The sequence below is a fragment of the Taudactylus pleione genome, unplaced genomic scaffold, assembly GCF_031769625.1.
Source record: "Taudactylus pleione unplaced genomic scaffold, aTauple2 ptg000559l, whole genome shotgun sequence".
Classification (NCBI taxonomy): Eukaryota; Metazoa; Chordata; class Amphibia; order Anura; family Myobatrachidae; genus Taudactylus; species Taudactylus pleione.
The window spans coordinates 2,530,744-2,551,232 of NW_028284961.1; the positions used below are offsets into that span (position 1 = coordinate 2,530,744).

Sequence of the window (20,489 nt, forward strand, 5' to 3'; positions counted from 1 at the left end):
GGGGTCGAGCTTTCAGCTTTGTGTCTCCAACCTTATGGAACTCTTCCCCGCACAGTTCGAGAGGCCTCCACTCTAGAATCCTTCAAAAACAGACTCAAGACTCACCTATTCACCCAGCATTTCACTAATGTCCCTTGTTAAGCTTGTTTAGTATTTTGTGCTGTACAGTAAAGGCAAATGTAAAGCACTTTAAATCCTTTAGGAGAAAAGTGCTATATAAATAACATTATTATTATTAATATTATTATTACCTGGCCCTTGACGATCGGATGGTGAGGGTCGGGCTTCCAATATCGGGATTAAGGTAGGCATCAGTATTTTGATACCGATCTTATGTCCCATGTCGGGCACGTATAGTCAGGAGACCGGCAGCATTGCGTCCGCCGGTCTATTAACTGCGTCCCGCTGAATTGCTCCAGTGAATTTGCATCCACTGCTGCTACTCACAGTGAGTTAGATAATTATGGGGGACCGCCGGGTCCCAATATTTAACATGATGAATAGAGCACTACATGAGGTCACAAGAAAATATCAAATATACAAAATATTATCATTTTATCCTACATTTTAGATGGTAAAATGCTTCATTGTATTTCTAAACATTATAGACAACAGTAAAGTATTGTCAGGAATAAAAAGCTCTTTAATTTTTTTTCTATACAGAAATTCTGACCATGGGCCTGATTCAGACCCACTCGCGAGCGGCTGTCCGCTCGCAAGTGGGTCGATGGTCTGCACTGAGCATGCGCACGACGGAGGGAGCTCCGTCGTGCGCATGCGCCAGACACGACGAGCGAAGGACTTTCCTTGGCTCGTTGTGTCCGATCAAAGGGGGCGTGCTGTCAATGTTGATTGACAGCACGCCCCCTTTGGTGGGCATGCCGGGGGCGTGCCTCCCTGACGGGGCGTTCCCACGGGAACGCCTCCCGTCAGAAGCCGGCCCACTGACATCACTAGTGATGTCAGTGGGAGTGATTTTGGCTCTGATAGAGCCAAAATCACTCCGGAGCTTGCGGTTGAAAACCTCAACCGCAGGCTCCGGCTCGCAATTTCGATGGTCGCGATGGTCTCGACCATCGCGGCCATCAAAATGCACGCTCGTATAGCCTGTGGGTGGTGACCCACAGCTATACGAGCGTCCAGGAGGACGCTCCATGAAAATGGAGCCCGGCCCTCATTCAGAGCGTGCGCTCTGCTCAGAGCGTACGGCTCTGAATGAGGCCCATATGATATGATCACTGATCAACGTTCTGAAATTGCACAAAAGTGAGTTGTATCATTGCTATATTTGTTTATTAACAACAACATATATTTCACTATTTGTAGGATGTACAATTTACTGATATTGACTACATGGAACAGAAAAAAGATTTCACTTATGATAAAGACAAGTTTAGGGACCTTCCTCAATTTGCTGATGAACTCCATGAGAATGGTCAGAAGTATATAATCATTTTGGTAAGTTTAATATGTTTTACATATGTTTCATTCTAATAGGTCAATTTACTAAGAATCTTGTTGGTCCGAGATTGAAATCACCGGTGTGTTTGGTAACTTTTTAATACTCACACATTTTTTAAAGGCAAACATGGGTGAGAAATCATAAAACGCTCTGCAAAACATGGGTGAGAAATCATGATACGCTCTGCAAAACATGGGTGAGAAATCATAAAACGCTCTGCAAAACATGGGTGAGAAATCATAAAACGCTCTGCAAAACATGGGTGAGAAATCATAAAACGCTCTGCAAAACATGGGTGAGAAATCATAAAACGCTCTGCAAAACATGGGTGAGAAATCATAAAACGCTCTGCAAAACATGGGTGAGAAATCATGATACGCTCTGCAAAACATGGGTGAGAAATCATAAAACGCTCTGCAAAACATGGGTGAGAAATCATAAAACGCTCTGCAAAACATGGGTGAGAAATCATGATACGCTCTGCAAAACATGGGTGAGAAATCATAAAACGCTCTGCAAAACATGGGTGAGAAATCATGATACGCTCTGCAAAACATTGGTGAGAAATCATAAAACGCTCTGCAAAACATGGGTGAGAAATCATAAAACGCTCTGCAAAACATGGGTGAGAAATCATAAAACGCTCTGCAAAACATGGGTGAGAAATCATAAAACGCTCTGCAAAACATGGGTGAGAAATCATAAAACGCTCTGCAAAACATTGGTGAGAAATCATAAAACGCTCTGCAAAACATGGGTGAGAAATCATGATACGCTCTGCAAAACATTGGTGAGAAATCATAAAACGCTCTGCAAAACATGGGTGAGAAATCATAAAACGCTCTGCAAAACATGGGTGAGAAATCATGATACGCTCTGCAAAACATGGGTGAGAAATCATGATACGCTCTGCAAAACATGGGTGAGAAATCATGATACGCTCTGCAAAACATTGGTGAGAAATCATAAAACGCTCTGCAAAACATGGGTGAGAAATCATAAAACGCTCTGCAAAACATGGGTGAGAAATCATAAAACGCTCTGCAAAACATGGGTGAGAAATCATGATACGCTCTGCAAAACATGGGTGAGAAATCATGATACGCTCTGCAAAACATGAGTGATAACAGAGGCCCTGATTCAGAGCCACTCGCTCTGACAGAGCGCTCGCTCTGAATCAGGGTCAGGCTTTTTTTTGCAGCAGCAGCAGCCTCTTGGCCGCTCACATAGCTGTGGGTGAGCACCCACAGCTATAGCGAGCGGCCATGATGATGGTCGCGATAGTCAAGACCATCGCGACCATCAGGCTTGTGATGAGACCCTTGTGGTAGGGTCTCGTTCATCGCTAGTCCCAGAGAGCTTTCGGCTCTAACAGAGCCGGAAGCTCTCCACTGACATCCCTCGTGAACGCCTCCATTTGGGCAGCCACCCCCTGGCCCGCCCACCAAAGGGGGTGAGCTGTCACTCAACATCGACAGCTCGCCCCCTTTGGTGCGAAACGCGGAGCGACGGATTGCTCAGCGCTTGCGACCAGGTCTGAGTCAGGCCCAGAAATAGAAAGAAATACACCATCGGCCTGAATTGACAGGTACTTTCCATAGACAGGAATATAACACAGGAATTTACCAAAAATTGTGATTATAATCACGGGTGTAATCAGTAACGTCACAAGGGGGGGCAGGGGTTGTATGCCACAAGGGTGTCCCCCGCCGAGGGGTGACACCAAGGTGCTGCACTGTAGCATTAAGTGCAGCACTTAGCTCCTGACACTGAGGGAGTTGGCACTGCACACAGGGCAGTCTGCACCTCCGGTACCCCCGTCCAGTAATAAGCACAGGAACATGGGGTTCGGTCCACAAGGCCACTCCCCCTTCCCATGTAGCCACGCACCCTCTCTGCGAGGCTACAGTACGTTACTCTTTTGGCACCATGCGGCTTTGCTGCTGGCACAATGTCCCACAAAACACCAGGTGATTCTGCGGGCATGGAGGGATGCCCCATGGTGTAATTTAAGCAAACTGAGTCCAAAACTTAAGTTTTAAATAGACTACCTCGTGAGCTGTGTTTTTAGCAGAATCATGCATAGATCAGTGTGATCCGTGCATGTTTCCGCCTGTAATTAAGCAAAAAAAGGTACAATTTAAAATAAAAATGATGTCGGATCCCCACTCAGAAGCATAACCAGCCCCCGGGCTTTGTGAGACAGTACTGGTTCACAAAATATGAGGGACAAAATGTGTAAGGGTCCCCTATATTTAATGAACCAGCACTGGGCTCTGTAAGCCAGTCCTGGTTTTAAAAATACGGCAAAAAAAGGCGTAGGGTTCCCTGTATTTTTAAAGCCAGCACAGTCTGGTTATACTTTTGAGGGGGGACTCCACACTTTTTTTTTTCATTGTTGAACACTTTTTCTTTTTTACACAAAACACACATGCAGCCTGCATGTATCTCACAGATGTGTGTGCAGCCTGCATGTATCTCACTGATGTGTGTGCAGCCTGCATGTATCTCACTGATATGTGTGCAGCCTGCATGTATCTCACTGATGTGTGTGCAGGCTGCATGTATCTCACTGATGTGTGTGCAGCCTGCATGTATCACACTGATGTGTGTGCAGCCTGCATGTATCTCACAGATATGTGTGTGCAGCCTGCATGTATCTCACTGATGTGTGTGCAGCCTGCATGTATCTCACTGATGTGTGTGCAGCCTGCATGTATCTCACTGATGTGTGTGCAGGCTGCATGTATCTCACTAATGTGTGTGCAGCCTGCATGTATCTCACTGATGTGTGTGCAGGCTGCATGTATCTCACTAATGTGTGTGCAGCCTGCATGTATCTCACTGATGTGTGTGCAGCCTGCATGTATCTCACTGATGTGTGTGCAGCTTGCATGTATCTCACAGATATGTGTGTGCAGCCTGCATGTATCTCACAGATATGTGTGTGCAGCCTGCATGTATCTCACTGATGTGTGCAGCCTGCATGTATCTCACTAATATGTGTCTGCAGGCTGCATGTATCTCACTGATGTGTGTGCAGGCTGCATGTATCTCACTGATGTGTGTGCAGCCTGCATGTATCTCACTGATGTGTGTGCAGGCTGCATGTATCTCACTAATGTGTGTGCAGCCTGCATGTATCTCACTGATGTGTGTGCAGCCTGCATGTATCTCACTGATGTGTGTGCAGCCTGCATGTATCTCACAGATATGTGTGTGCAGCCTGCATGTATCTCACAGATATGTGTGTGCAGCCTGCATGTATCTCACTGATGTGTGCAGCCTGCATGTATCTCACTAATATGTGTCTGCAGGCTGCATGTATCTCACTGATGTGTGTGCAGGCTGCATGTATCTCACTGATGTGTGTGCAGCCTGCATGTATCTCACTGATGTGTGTGCAGCCTGCATGTATCTCACTGATGTGTATGCAGCCTGCATGTATCTCACTGATGTGTGTGTGCAGCCTGCATGTATCTCACTGATATGTGTGTGCAGCCTGCATGTATCTCACAGATATGTGTGTGCAGCCTGCATGTATCTCACTGATGTGTGTGTGCAGCCTGCATGTATCTCACTAATATGTGTGTGCAGCCTGCATGTATCTCACTGATGTGTGCAGCCTGCATGTATCTCACTAATATGTGTGTGCAGCCTGCATGTATCTCACTGATGTGTGTGCAGCCTGCATGTATCTCACTGATGTGTGTGCAGCCTGCATGTATCTCACTGATGTGTGTGAGCAGCCTGCATGTATCTCACTGATGTGTGTGCAGCCTGCATGTATCTCACTGATATGTGTGTGCAGCCTGCATGTATCTCACTGATGTGTGTGCAGCCTGCATGTATATCAGTGATGTGTGTGCAGCCTGCATGTATCTCACTGATGTGTGTGCAGCCTGCATGTATCTCACTGATGTGTGTGCAGCCTGCATGTATCTCACAGATATGTGTGTGCAGCCTGCATGTATCTCACAGATATGTGTGTGCAGCCTGCATGTATCTCACTGATGTGTGTGCAGCCTGCATGTATCTCACTAATATGTGTGTGCAGCCTGCATGTATCTCACTAATGTGTGCAGCCTGCATGTATCTCACTAATATGTGTGTGCAGGCTGCATGTATCTCACTGATGTGTGTGCAGGCTGCATGTATCTCACTGATGTGTGTGCAGGCTGCATGTATCTCACTGATGTGTGTGCAGCCTGCATGTATCTCACTGATGTGTGTGCAGCCTGCATGTATCTCACTGATATGTGTGTGCAGCCTGCATGTATCTCACTGATGTGTGTGTGCAGGCTGCATGTATCTCACTGATGTGTGTGTGCAGCCTGCATGTATCTCACTGATGTGTGTGCAGCCTGCATGTATCTCACTGATATGTGTGCAGCCTGCATGTATCTCACTGATATGTGTGCAGCCTGCATGTATCTTACTGATATGTGTGCAGCCTGCATGTATCTCACTATGTGTGCAGCCTGCATGTATCTCACTGATGTGTGTGCAGCCTGCATGTATCTCACTAATGTGTGTGCAGCCTGCATGTATCTCACTGATGTGTGTGCAGCCTGCATGTATCTCACAGATATGTGTGTGCAGCCTCCATGTATCTCACTGATGTGTGTGCAGCCTGCATGTATCTCACTGATGTGTGTGCAGCCTGCATGTATCTCACAGATATGTGTGTGCAGCCTGCATGTATCTCACTGATGTGTGTGCAGCCTGCATGTATCTCACTGATATGTGTGCAGCCTGCATTTATCTCACAGATATGTGTGCAGCCTGCTTGTATCTCACTGATATGTGTGTGCAGGCTGCATGTATCTCACATATATGTGCGCAGCCTGCATGTATCTCACTGATGTGTGTGCAGCCTGCATGTATCTCACTGAAGTGTGTGCAGCCTGCATGTATCTCACTAATATGTGTGTGCAGCCTGCATGTATCTCACTGATGTGTGCAGCCTGCATGTGTCTCACTAATATGTGTGTGCAGGCTGCATGTATCTCACTGATGTGTGTGCAGGCTGCATGTATCTCACTGATGTGTGTGCAGCCTGCATGTATCTCACTGATGTGTGTGTGCAGCCTGCATGTATCTCACTGATGTGTGTGCAGTCTGCATGTATCTCACTGATATGTGTGTGCAGCCTGCATGTATCTCACTGATGTGTGTGTGCAGGCTGCATGTATCTCACTGATGTGTGTGTGCAACCTGCATGTATCTCACTGATGTGTGAAGCCTGCATGTATCTCAGTAATATGTGTGTGCAGCCTGCATGCATCTCACTGATGTGTGTGCAGCCTGCATGTATCTCACTGATGTGTGTGCAGCCTGCATGTATCTCACTGATGTGTGTGCAGCCTGCATGTATCTCACTGATGTGTGTGCAGCCTGCATGTATATCACAGATATGTGTGTGCAGCCTGCATGTATCCCACTGATGTGTGTGCAGCCTGCATGTATCTCACTGATGTGTGTGCAGCCTGCATGTATCTCACTAATATGTGTGTGCAGCCTGCATGTATCTCACTGATGTGTGCAGCCTGCATGTATCTCACTAATATGTGTGTGCAGGCTGCTTGTATCTCACTGATGTGTGTGCAGGCTGCATGTATCTCACTGATGTGTGTGCAGGCTGCATGTATCTCACTGATGTGTGTGCAGCCTGCATGTATCTCACTGATATGTGTGTGCAGCCTGCATGTATCTCACTGATATGTGTGTGCAGCCTGCATGTATCTCACTGATGTGTGTGTGCAGGCTGCATGTATCTCACTGACGTGTGTGTGCAGCCAGCATGTATCTCTCTGATGTGTGCAGCCTGCATGTATCTCACTAATATGTGTGTGCAGCCTGCATGTATCTCACTGATGTGTGTGCAGCCTGCATGTATCTCACTGATGTGTGTGCAGCCTGCATGTATCTCACTAATATGTGTGTGCAGCCTGCATGAATCTCACTGATGTGTGTGTGCAGGCTGCATGTATCTCACTGATGTGTGTGTGCAGCCTGCATGTATCTCACTGATGTGTGTGCAGCCTGCATGTATCTCTCTGATGTGTGTGCAGCCTGCATGTATCTCACTAATATGTGTGCAGCCTGCATGTATCTCACTAATATGTGTGCAGCCTGTATGTATCTCACTAATATGTGTGCAGCCTGCATGTATCTCACTGATGTGTGTGCAGCCTGCATGTATCTCACTAATATGTGTGCAGGCTGCATGTATCTCACTGATGTGTGTGCAGCCTGCATGTATCACACAGATATGTGTGTGCAGCCTGCATGTATCTCACTGATGTGTGTGCAGCCTGCATGTATATCACTGATGTGTGTGCAGCCTGCATGTATCTCACTGATGTGTGTGCAGCCTGCATGTATCTCACAGATATGTGTGCAGCCTGCGTGTATCTCACTGATATGTGTGTGCAGGCTGCGTGTATCTCACAGATATGTGTGCAGCCTGCGTGTATCTCACTGATGTGTGTGCAGCCTGCATGTATCTCACTGATGTGTGTGCAGCCTGCATGTATCTCACTGATGTGTGTGCAGCCTGCATGTATCTCACTGATGTGTGTGCAGCCTGCATGTATCTCACTGATGTGTGTGCAGCCTGCATGTATCTCACAGATATGTGTGTGCAGCCTGCATGTATCTCACTGATGTGTGTGCAGCCTGCATGTATCTCACTGATGTGTGTGCAGCCTGCATATATCTCACTAATATGTGTGTGCAGCCTGCATGTATCTCACTGATGAGTGCAGCCTGCATGTATCTCACTAATATGTGTGGGCAGGCTGCATGTATCTCTCTAATGTGTGTGCAGGCTGCATGTATCTCACTGATGTGTGTGCAGGCTGCATGTATCTCACTGATGTGTGTGCAGCCTGCATGTATCTCACTGATGTGTGTGCAGCCTGCATGTATCTCACTGATGTGTGTGCAGGCTGCATGTATCTCACTGATGTGTGTGCAGCCTGCATGTATCACACTGATGTGTGTGCAGCCTGCATGTATCTCACAGATATGTGTGTGCAGCCTGCATGTATCTCACTGATGTGTGTGCAGCCTGCATGTATCTCACTGATGTGTGTGCAGCCTGCATGTATCTCACTGATGTGTGTGCAGGCTGCATGTATCTCACTAATGTGTGTGCAGCCTGCATGTATCTCACTGATGTGTGTGCAGGCTGCATGTATCTCACTAATGTGTGTGCAGCCAGCATGTATCTCACTGATGTGTGTGCAGCCTGCATGTATCTCACTGATGTGTGTGCAGCTTGCATGTATCTCACAGATATGTGTGTGCAGCCTGCATGTATCTCACAGATATGTGTGTGCAGCCTGCATGTATCTCACTGATGTGTGCAGCCTGCATGTATCTCACTAATATGTGTCTGCAGGCTGCATGTATCTCACTGATGTGTGTGCAGGCTGCATGTATCTCACTGATGCGTGTGCAGCCTGCATGTATCTCACTGATGTGTGTGCAGGCTGCATGTATCTCACTAATGTGTGTGCAGCCTGCACGTATCTCACTGATGTGTGTGCAGCCTGCATGTATCTCACTGATGTGTGTGCAGCCTGCATGTATCTCACAGATATGTGTGTGCAGCCTGCATGTATCTCACAGATATGTGTGTGCAGCCTGCATGTATCTCACTGATGTGTGCAGCCTGCATGTATCTCACTAATATGTGTCTGCAGGCTGCATGTATCTCACTGATGTGTGTGCAGGCTGCATGTATCTCACTGATGTGTGTGCAGCCTGCATGTATCTCACTGATGTGTGTGCAGCCTGCATGTATCTCACTGATGTGTATGCAGCCTGCATGTATCTCACTGATGTGTGTGTGCAGCCTGCATGTATCTCACTGATATGTGTGTGCAGCCTGCATGTATCTCACAGATATGTGTGTGCAGCCTGCATGTATCTCACTGATGTGTGTGTGCAGCCTGCATGTATCTCACTAATATGTGTGTGCAGCCTGCATGTATCTCACTGATGTGTGCAGCCTGCATGTATCTCACTAATATGTGTGTGCAGCCTGCATGTATCTCACTGATGTGTGTGCAGCCTGCATGTATCTCACTGATGTGTGTGCAGCCTGCATGTATCTCACTGATGTGTGTGAGCAGCCTGCATGTATCTCACTGATGTGTGTGCAGCCTGCATGTATCTCACTGATATGTGTGTGCAGCCTGCATGTATCTCACTGATGTGTGTGCAGCCTGCATGTATATCAGTGATGTGTGTGCAGCCTGCATGTATCTCACTGATGTGTGTGCAGCCTGCATGTATCTCACTGATGTGTGTGCAGCCTGCATGTATCTCACAGATATGTGTGTGCAGCCTGCATATATCTCACAGATATGTGTGTGCAGCCTGCATGTATCTCACGGATGTGTGTGCAGCCTGCATGTATCTCACTAATATGTGTGTGCAGCCTGCATGTATCTCACTAATGTGTGCAGCCTGCATGTATCTCACTAATATGTGTGTGCAGGCTGCATGTATCTCACTGATGTGTGTGCAGGCTGCATGTATCTCACTGATGTGTGTGCAGGCTGCATGTATCTCACTGATGTGTGTGCAGGCTGCATGTATCTCACTGATGTGTGTGCAGCCTGCATGTATCTCACTGATGTGTGTGCAGCCTGCAAGTATCTCACTGATATGTGTGTGCAGCCTGCATGTATCTCACTGATGTGTGTGTGCAGGCTGCATGTATCTCACTGATGTGTGTGTGCAGCCTGCATGTATCTCACTGATGTGTGCAGCCTGCATGTATCTCACTAATATGTGTGTGCAGCCTGCATGTATCTCACTGATGTGTGTGCAGCCTGCATGTATCTCACTGATGTGTGTGCAGCCTGCATGTATCTCACTGATATGTGTGTGCAGCCTGCATGTATCTCACTGATGTGTGTGTGCAGGCTGCATGTATCTCACTGATGTGTGTGTGCAGCCTGCATGTATCTCACTGATGTGTGTGCAGCCTGCATGTATCTCACTGATATGTGTGCAGCCTGCATGTATCTCACTGATATGTGTGCAGCCTGCATGTATCTCACTGATATGTGTGCAGCCTGCATGTATCTCACTATGTGTGCAGCCTGCATGTATCTCACTGATGTGTGTGCAGCCTGCATGTATCTCACTAATATGTGTGCAGCCTGCATGTATCTCACTGATGTGTGTGCAGCCTGCATGTATCTCACAGATATGTGTGTGCAGCCTGCATGTATCTCACTGATGTGTGTGCAGCCTGCATGTATCTCACTGATGTGTGTGCAGCCTGCATGTATCTCACTAATATGTGTGTGCAGGCAGCATGTATCTCACTGATGTGTGTGCAGCCTGCATGTATCTCACAGATATGTGTGTGCAGCCTGCATGTATCTCACTGATGTGTGTGCAGCCTGCATGTATCTCACTGATATGTGTGCAGCCTGCATTTATCTCACAGATATGTGTGCAGCCTGCTTGTATCTCACTGATATGTGTGTGCAGGCTGCATGTATCTCACATATATGTGCGCAGCCTGCATGTATCTCACTGATGTGTGTGCAGCCTGCATGTATCTCACTGAAGTGTGTGCAGCCTGCATGTATCTCACTAATATGTGTGTGCAGCCTGCATGTATCTCACTGATGTGTGCAGCCTGCATGTGTCTCACTAATATGTGTGTGCAGGCTGCATGTATCTCACTGATGTGTGTGCAGGCTGCATGTATCTCACTGATGTGTGTGCAGCCTGCATGTATCTCACTGATGTGTGTGTGCAGCCTGCATGTATCTCACTGATGTGTGTGCAGTCTGCATGTATCTCACTGATATGTGTGTGCAGCCTGCATGTATCTCACTGATGTGTGTGTGCAGGCTGCATGTATCTCACTGATGTGTGTGTGCAACCTGCATGTATCTCACTGATGTGTGAAGCCTGCATGTATCTCAGTAATATGTGTGTGCAGCCTGCATGCATCTCACTGATGTGTGTGCAGCCTGCATGTATCTCACTGATGTGTGTGCAGCCTGCATGTATCTCACTGATGTGTGTGCAGCCTGCATGTATCTCACTGATGTGTGTGCAGCCTGCATGTATCTCACACATATGTGTGTGCAGCCTGCATGTATCTCACTGATGTGTGTGCAGCCTGCATGTATCTCACTGATGTGTGTGCAGCCTGCATGTATCTCACTAATATGGGTGTGCAGCCTGCATGTATCTCACTGATGTGTGCAGCCTGCATGTATCTCACTAATATGTGTGTGCAGGCTGCTTCTATCTCACTGATGTGTGTGCAGGCTGCATGTATCTCACTGATGTGTGTGCAGGCTGCATGTATCTCACTGATGTGTGTGCAGCCTGCATGTATCTCACTGATATGTGTGTGCAGCCTGCATGTATCTCACTGATGTGTGTGTGCAGCCAGCATGTATCTCACTGATGTGTGTGCAGCCTGCATGTATCTCACTGATATGTGTGTGCAGCCTGCATGTATCTCACTGATGTGTGTGTGCAGGCTGCATGTATCTCACTGACGTGTGTGTGCAGCCAGCATGTATCTCTCTGATGTGTGCAGCCTGCATGTATCTCACTAATATGTGTGTGCAGCCTGCATGTATCTCACTGATGTGTGTGCAGCCTGCATGTATCTCACTGATGTGTGTGCAGCCTGCATGTATCTCACTAATATGTGTGTGCAGCCTGCATGAATCTCACTGATGTGTGTGTGCAGGCTGCATGTATCTCACTGATGTGTGTGTGCAGCCTGCATGTATCTCACTGATGTGTGTGCAGCCTGCATGTATCTCTCTGATGTGTGTGCAGCCTGCATGTATCTCACTAATATGTGTGCAGCCTGCATGTATCTCACTAATATGTGTGCAGCCTGTATGTATCTCACTAATATGTGTGCAGCCTGCATGTATCTCACTGATGTGTGTGCAGCCTGCATGTATCTCACTAATATGTGTGCAGGCTGCATGTATCTCACTGATGTGTGTGCAGCCTGCATGTATCTCACAGATATGTGTGTGCAGCCTGCATGTATCTCACTGATGTGTGTGCAGCCTGCATGTATCTCACAGATATGTGTGTGCAGCCTGCATGTATATCACTGATGTGTGTGCAGCCTGCATGTATCTCACTGATGTGTGTGCAGCCTGCATGTATCTCACAGATATGTGTGCAGCCTGCGTGTATCTCACTGATATGTGTGTGCAGGCTGCGTGTATCTCACAGATATGTGTGCAGCCTGCATGTATCTCACTGATGTGTGTGCAGCCTGCATGTATCTCACTGATGTGTGTGCAGCCTGCATGTATCTCACTGATGTGTGTGCAGCCTGCATGTATCTCACTGATGTGTGTGCAGCCTGCATGTATCTCACTGATGTGTGTGCAGCCTGCATGTATCTCACAGATATGTGTGTGCAGCCTGCATGTATCTCACTGATGTGTGTGCAGCCTGCATGTATCTCACTGATGTGTGTGCAGCCTGCATGTATCTCACTAATATGTGTGTGCAGCCTGCATGTATCTCACTGATGAGTGCAGCCTGCATGTATCTCACTAATATGTGTGGGCAGGCTGCATGTATCTCTCTAATGTGTGGGCAGGCTGCATGTATCTCACTGATGTGTGTGCAGGCTGCATGTATCTCACTGATGTGTGTGCAGCCTGCATGTATCTCACTGATGTGTGTGCAGCCTGCATGTATCTCACAGATATGTGTGTGCAGCCTGCATGTATCTCACTGATGTGTGTGCAGCCTGCATGTATCTCACTGATGTGTGTGTGCAGCCTGCATGTATCTCACTGATATGTGTGTGCAACCTGCATGTATCTCACTGATGTGTGTGTGCAGGCTGCATGTATCTCACTGATGTGTATGTGCAGCCTGCATGTATCTCTCTGATGTGTGTGCAGCCTGCATGTATCTCACTGATGTGTGTGCAGCCTGCATGTATCTCACTAATATGTGTGCAGCCTGCATGTATCTCACTAATATGTGTGCAGCCTGAATGTATCTCACTAATATGTGTACAGCCTGCATGTATCTCACTGATGTGTGTGCAGGCTACATGTATCTCACTGATGTGTGTGTGCAGCCTGCATGTATCTCACAGATGTGTGTGTGCAGCCTGCATGTATCTCATTGATATGTGTGCAGGCTGCATGTATCTCACTGATATATGTGCAGCCTGCATGTATCTCACTGATATGTGTGCAGCCTGCATGTATCTCACTGATGTGTGTGTGTGCAGCCTGCATGTATCTCACTGATATGTGTGCAGCCTGCATGTATCTCACTGATGTGTGTGTGCAGCCTGCATGTATCTCACTGATGTGTGCAGCCTGCATGTATCTCACTAATATGTGTCTGCAGGCTGCATGTATCTCACTGATGTGTGTGCAGGCTGCATGTATCTCACTGATGTGTGTGCAGCCTGCATGTATCTCACTGATGTGTGTGCAGCCTGCATGTATCTCACTGATGTGTGTGCAGCCTGCATGTATCTCACTGATGTGTGTGTGCAGCCTGCATGTATCTCACTGATGTGTGTATGCAGCCTGCATGTATCTCACAGATATGTGTGTGCAGCCTGCATGTATCTCACTGATGTGTGTGTGCAGCCTGCATGTATCTCACTAATATGTGTGTGCAGCCTGCATGTATCTCACTGATGTGTGCAGCCTGCATGTATCTCACTAATATGTGTGTGCAGCCTGCATGTATCTCACTGATGTGTGTGCAGCCTGCATGTATCTCACTGATGTGTGTGTGCAGCCTGCATGTATCTCACTGATGTGTGTGCAGCCTGCATGTGTCTCACTGATATGTGTGTGCAGCCTGCATGTATCTCACTGATGTGTGTGCAGCCTGCATGTATATCAGTGATGTGTGTGCAGCCTGCATGTATCTCACTGATGTGTGTGCAGCCTGCATGTATCTCACTGATGTGTGTGCAGCCTGCATGTATCTCACAGATATGTGTGTGCAGCCTGCATGTATCTCATAGATATGTGTGTGCAGCCTTCATGTATCTCACTGATGTGTGTGCAGCCTGCATGTATCTCACTAATATGTGTGTGCAGCCTGCATGTATCTCACTAATGTGTGCAGCCTGCATGTATCTCACTAATATGTGTGTGCAGGCTGCATGTATCTCACTGATGTGTGTGCAGGCTGCATGTATCTCACTGATGTGTGTGCAGCCTGCATGTATCTCACTGATGTGTGTGCAGCCTGCATGTATCTCACTGATGTGTGTGTGCAGCCTGCATGTATCTCACTGATGTGTGTGCAGCCTGCAAGTATCTTACTAATATGTGTTTGCAGCCTGCATGTATCTCACTGATGTGTGTGTGCAGGCTGCATGTATCTCACTGATGTGTGTGTGCAGCCTGCATGTATCTCACTGATGTGTGCAGCCTGCATGTATCTCACTAATATGTGTGTGCAGCCTGCATTTATCTCACTGATGTGTGTGCAGCCTGCATGTATCTCACTGATGTGTGTGCAGCCTGCATGTATCTCACTGGTATGTGTGTGCAGCCTGCATGTATCTCACTGATGTGTGTGTGCAGGCTGCATGTATCTCACTGATGTGTGTGTGCAGCCTGCATGTATCTCACTGATGTGTGTGCAGCCTGCATGTATCTCACTGATGTGTGTGCAGCCTGCATGTATCTCACTGATGTGTGTGCAGCCTGCATGTATCTCACTGATGTGTGTGCAGCCTGCATGTATCTGACTAATATGTGTGCAGCCTGCATGTATCTCACTGATGTGTGTGCAGCCTGCATGTATCTCACTAATATGTGTGCAGGCTGCATGTATCTCACTGATGTGTGTGCAACCTGCATGTATCTCACAGATATGTGTGTGCAGCCTGCATGTATCTCACTGATGTGTGTGCAGCCTGCATGTATCTCACTGATGTGTGTGCAGCCTGCATGTATCTCACAGATATGTGTGTGCAGCCCGCATGTATCTCACTGATGTGTGTGCAGCCTGCATGTATCTCACTGATATGTGTGCAGCCTGCATTTATCTCACAGATATGTGTGCAGCTTGCATGTATCTCACTGATATGTGTGCAGCCTGCATGTATCTCACTGATGTGTGTGTGCAGCCTGCATGTATCTCACTGATGTGTGCAGCCTGCATGTATCTCACTAATATGTGTCTGCAGGCTGCATGTATCTCACTGATGTGTGTGCAGGCTGCATGTATCTCACTGATGTGTGTGCAGCCTGCATGTATCTCACTGATGTGTGTGCAGCCTGCATGTATCTCACTGATGTGTGTGCAGCCTGCATGTATCTCACTGATGTGTGTGTGCAGCCTGCATGTATCTCACTGATGTGTGTATGCAGCCTGCATGTATCTCACAGATATGTGTGTGCAGCCTGCATGTATCTCACTGATGTGTGTGTGCAGCCTGCATGTATCTCACTAATATGTGTGTGCAGCCTGCATGTATCTCACTGATGTGTGCAGCCTGCATGTATCTCACTAATATGTGTGTGCAGCCTGCATGTATCTCACTGATGTGTGTGCAGCCTGCATGTATCTCACTGATGTGTGTGTGCAGCCTGCATGTATCTCACTGATGTGTGTGCAGCCTGCATGTGTCTCACTGATATGTGTGTGCAGCCTGCATGTATCTCACTGATGTGTGTGCAGCCTGCATGTATATCAGTGATGTGTGTGCAGCCTGCATGTATCTCACTGATGTGTGTGCAGCCTGCATGTATCTCACTGATGTGTGTGCAGCCTGCATGTATCTCACAGATATGTGTGTGCAGCCTGCATGTATCTCATAGATATGTGTGTGCAGCCTTCATGTATCTCACTGATGTGTGTGCAGCCTGCATGTATCTCACTAATATGTGTGTGCAGCCTGCATGTATCTCACTAATGTGTGCAGCCTGCATGTATCTCACTAATATGTGTGTGCAGGCTGCATGTATCTCACTGATGTGTGTGCAGGCTGCATGTATCTCACTGATGTGTGTGCAGCCTGCATGTATCTCACTGATGTGTGTGCAGCCTGCATGTATCTCACTGATGTGTGTGTGCAGCCTGCATGTATCTCACTGATGTGTGTGCAGCCTGCAAGTATCTTACTAATATGTGTTTGCAGCCTGCATGTATCTCACTGATGTGTGTGTGCAGGCTGCATGTATCTCACTGATGTGTGTGTGCAGCCTGCATGTATCTCACTGATGTGTGCAGCCTGCATGTATCTCACTAATATGTGTGTGCAGCCTGCATTTATCTCACTGATGTGTGTGCAGCCTGCATGTATCTCACTGATGTGTGTGCAGCCTGCATGTATCTCACTGATATGTGTGTGCAGCCTGCATGTATCTCACTGATGTGTGTGTGCAGGCTGCATGTATCTCACTGATGTGTGTGTGCAGCCTGCATGTATCTCACTGATGTGTGTGCAGCCTGCATGTATCTCACTGATGTGTGTGCAGCCTGCATGTATCTCACTGATGTGTGTGCAGCCTGCATGTATCTCACTGATGTGTGTGCAGCCTGCATGTATCTGACTAATATGTGTGCAGCCTGCATGTATCTCACTGATGTGTGTGCAGCCTGCATGTATCTCACTAATATGTGTGCAGGCTGCATGTATCTCACTGATGTGTGTGCAACCTGCATGTATCTCATAGATATGTGTGTGCAGCCTGCATGTATCTCACTGATGTGTGTGCAGCCTGCATGTATCTCACTGATGTGTGTGCAGCCTGCATGTATCTCACAGATATGTGTGTGCAGCCCGCATGTATCTCACTGATGTGTGTGCAGCCTGCATGTATCTCACTGATATGTGTGCAGCCTGCATTTATCTCACAGATATGTGTGCAGCCTGCATGTATCTCACTGATATGTGTGTGCAGGCTGCATGTATCTCACATATATGTGCGCAGCCTGCATGTATCTCACTGATGTGTGTGCAGCCTGCATGTATCTCACTGAAGTGTGTGCAGCCTGCATGTATCTCACTAATATGTGTGTGCAGCCTGCATGTATCTCACTGATGTGTGCAGCCTGCATGTGTCTCACTAATATGTGTGTGCAGGCTGCATGTATCTCACTGATGTGTGTGCAGGCTGCATGTATCTCACTGATGTGTGTGCAGCCTGCATGTATCTCACTGATGTGTGTGTGCAGCCTGCATGTATCTCACTGATGTGTGTGCAGTCTGCATGTATCTCACTGATATGTGTGTGCAGCCTGCATGTATCTCACTGATGTGTGTGTGCAGGCTGCATGTATCTCACTAATGTGTGTGTGCAACCTGCATGTATCTCACTGATGTGTGAAGCCTGCATGTATCTCAGTAATATGTGTGTGCAGCCTGCATGCATCTCACTGATGTGTGTGCAGCCTGCATGTATCTCACTGATGTGTGTGCAGCCTGCATGTATCTCACTGATGTGTGTGCAGCCTGCATGTATCTCACAGATATGTGTGTGCAGCCTGCATGTATCTCACTGATGTGTGTACAGCCTGCATGTATCTCACTGATGTGTGTGCAGCCTGCATGTATCTCACTAATATGTGTGTGCAGCCTGCATGTATCTCACTGATGTGTGCAGCCTGCATGTATCTCACTAATATGTGTGTGCAGGCTGCTTGTATCTCACTGATGTGTGTGCAGGCTGCATGTATCTCACTGATGTGTGTGCAGGCTGCATGTATCTCACTGATGTGTGTGCAGGCTACATGAATCTCACTGATGTGTGTGTGCAGCCTGCATGTATCTCACAGATGTGTGTGTGCAGCCTGCATGTATCTCACTGATATGTGTGCAGGCTGCATGTATCTCACTGATATATGTGCAGCCTGCATGTATCTCACTGATATGTGTGCAGCCTGCATGTATCTCACTGATGTGTGTGTGCAGCCTGCATGTATCTCACTGATATGTGTGCAGCCTGCATGTATCTCACTGATGTGTGTGTGCAGCCTGTATGTATCTCACTGATATGTGTGCAGGCTGCATGTATCTCACTGATATGTGTGCAGCCTGCATGTATCTCACTGATATGTGTGCAGCCTGCATGTATCTCACTGATGTGTGTGCAGCCTCCATGTATTTCACTGATATGTGTGCAGCCTGCATGTATCTCACTGATATGTGTGCAGCCTGATTGTATCTCACTGATATGTGTGCAGCCTGCATGTATCTCACAGATGTGTGTGTGTAGCCTGCATGTATCTCACTGATATGTGTGCAGGCTGCATGTATCTCACTGATATGTGTGCAGCCTGCATGTATCTCACTGATATGTGTGCAGCCTGCATGTATCTCACTGATGTGTGTGCAGCCTGCATGTATCTCACTGATGTGTGTGCAGCCTGCATGTATCTCACTGATGTGTGTGCAGGCTGCATGTATCTCACTAATATGTGTGCAGCCTGCATGTATCTCACTAATATGTGTGCAGCCTGCATGTATCTCACTAATATGTGTGCAGCCTGCATGTATCTCACTGATGCGTGTGCAGGCTGCATGTATCTCACTGTTGTGTGTGCAGGCTGCATGTATCTCACTGATGTGTGTGCAGGCTGCATGTATCTCACTGATGTGTGTGCAGCCTGCATGTATCTCACTAATATGTGTGCAGGCTGCATGTATCTCACTGATGTGTGTGCAGCCTGCATGTATCTCACTGATGTGTGTGCAGCCTGCATGTATCTCACTGATATGTGTGTGCAGCCTGCATGTATCTCACTGATGTGTGTGTGCAGGCTGCATGTATCTCACTGATGTGTGTGTGCAGCCTGCATGTATCTCACTGATGTGTGCAGCCTGCATGTATCTCACTAATATGTGTGTGCAGCCTGCATGTATCTCACTAATATGTGTGCGCAGCCTGCATGTATCTCACTGATGTGTGTGCAGCCTGCATGTATCTCACTGATGTGTGTGCAGCCTGCATGTATCTCACTGATATGTGTGTGCAGCCTGCATGTATCTCACTGATGTGTGTGTGCAGCCTGCATGTATCTCACAAATATGTGTGCAGTCTGCATGTATCTCACTGATGTGTGTGTGCAGCCTGCATGTATCTCACAGATATGTGTGTGCAGCCTGCATGTATCTCACAGATATGTGTGTGCAGCCTGCATGTATCTCACTGATATGTGTGCAGCCTGCATGTATCTCACTGATATGTGTGTGCTGCATGTATCTCACTGATATGTGTGTGCAGCCTGCATGTATCTCACTGATATGTGTGTGCAGCCTGCATGTATCTCACTGATGTGTGTGCAGCCTGCATGTATCTCACTGATATGTGTGCAGCCTGCATGTATCTCACTAATATCTGTGCAGCCGGCATGTATCTCACTAATATGTGTGCAGCCTGCATGTATCTCACTGATGTGTGTGCAGCCTGCATGTATCTCACTAATATGTGTGCAGCCTGCATGTATCTCACTGATGTGTGTGCAGCCTGCATGTATCTCACTGATGTGTGTGCAGGCTACATGTATCTCACTGATGTGTGTGTGCAGCCTGCATGTATCTCACTGATATGTGCGCAGGCTGCATGTATCTCACTGATATGTGTGCAGCCTGCATGTATCTCACTGATATGTGTGCAGCCTGCATGTATCTCACTGATGTGTGTGCAGCCTGCATGTATCTCACTGATGTGTGTGCAGCCTGCATGTATCTCACTGATGTGTGTGCAGCCTGCATGTATCTCACTGATGTGTGTGCAGCCTGCATGTATCTCACTGATATGTGTGTGCAGGCTGCATGTATCTCACTAATATGTGTGCAGCCTGCATGTATCTCACTAATATGTGTGCAGCCTGCATGTATCTCACTAATATGTGTGCAGCCTGCATGTATCTCACTGATGTGTGTGCAGCCTGCATGTATTTCACTGATGTGTGTGCAGCCTGCATGTATCTCACTAATATGTGTGCAGCCTGCATGTATCTCACTAATATGTGTGCAGGCTGCATGTATCTCACTAAT

At 47.5% G+C, this 20,489-nt stretch overlaps 1 protein-coding gene across 1 annotated transcript in view; it reads left to right on the forward strand.

Annotated features, from left to right (window-relative positions):
• Window positions 1-20,489, forward strand: part of LOC148481847 (maltase-glucoamylase-like) — a 212,421-nt gene that overhangs the window by 40,665 nt on the left and 151,267 nt on the right. Inside the window, exon 10 of the mRNA XM_088452934.1 lies at window positions 1,327-1,458. Coding sequence (XP_088309060.1) covers window positions 1,327-1,458 — 132 coding nt within the window. The remainder of the gene's footprint in view (window positions 1-1,326; window positions 1,459-20,489) is intronic.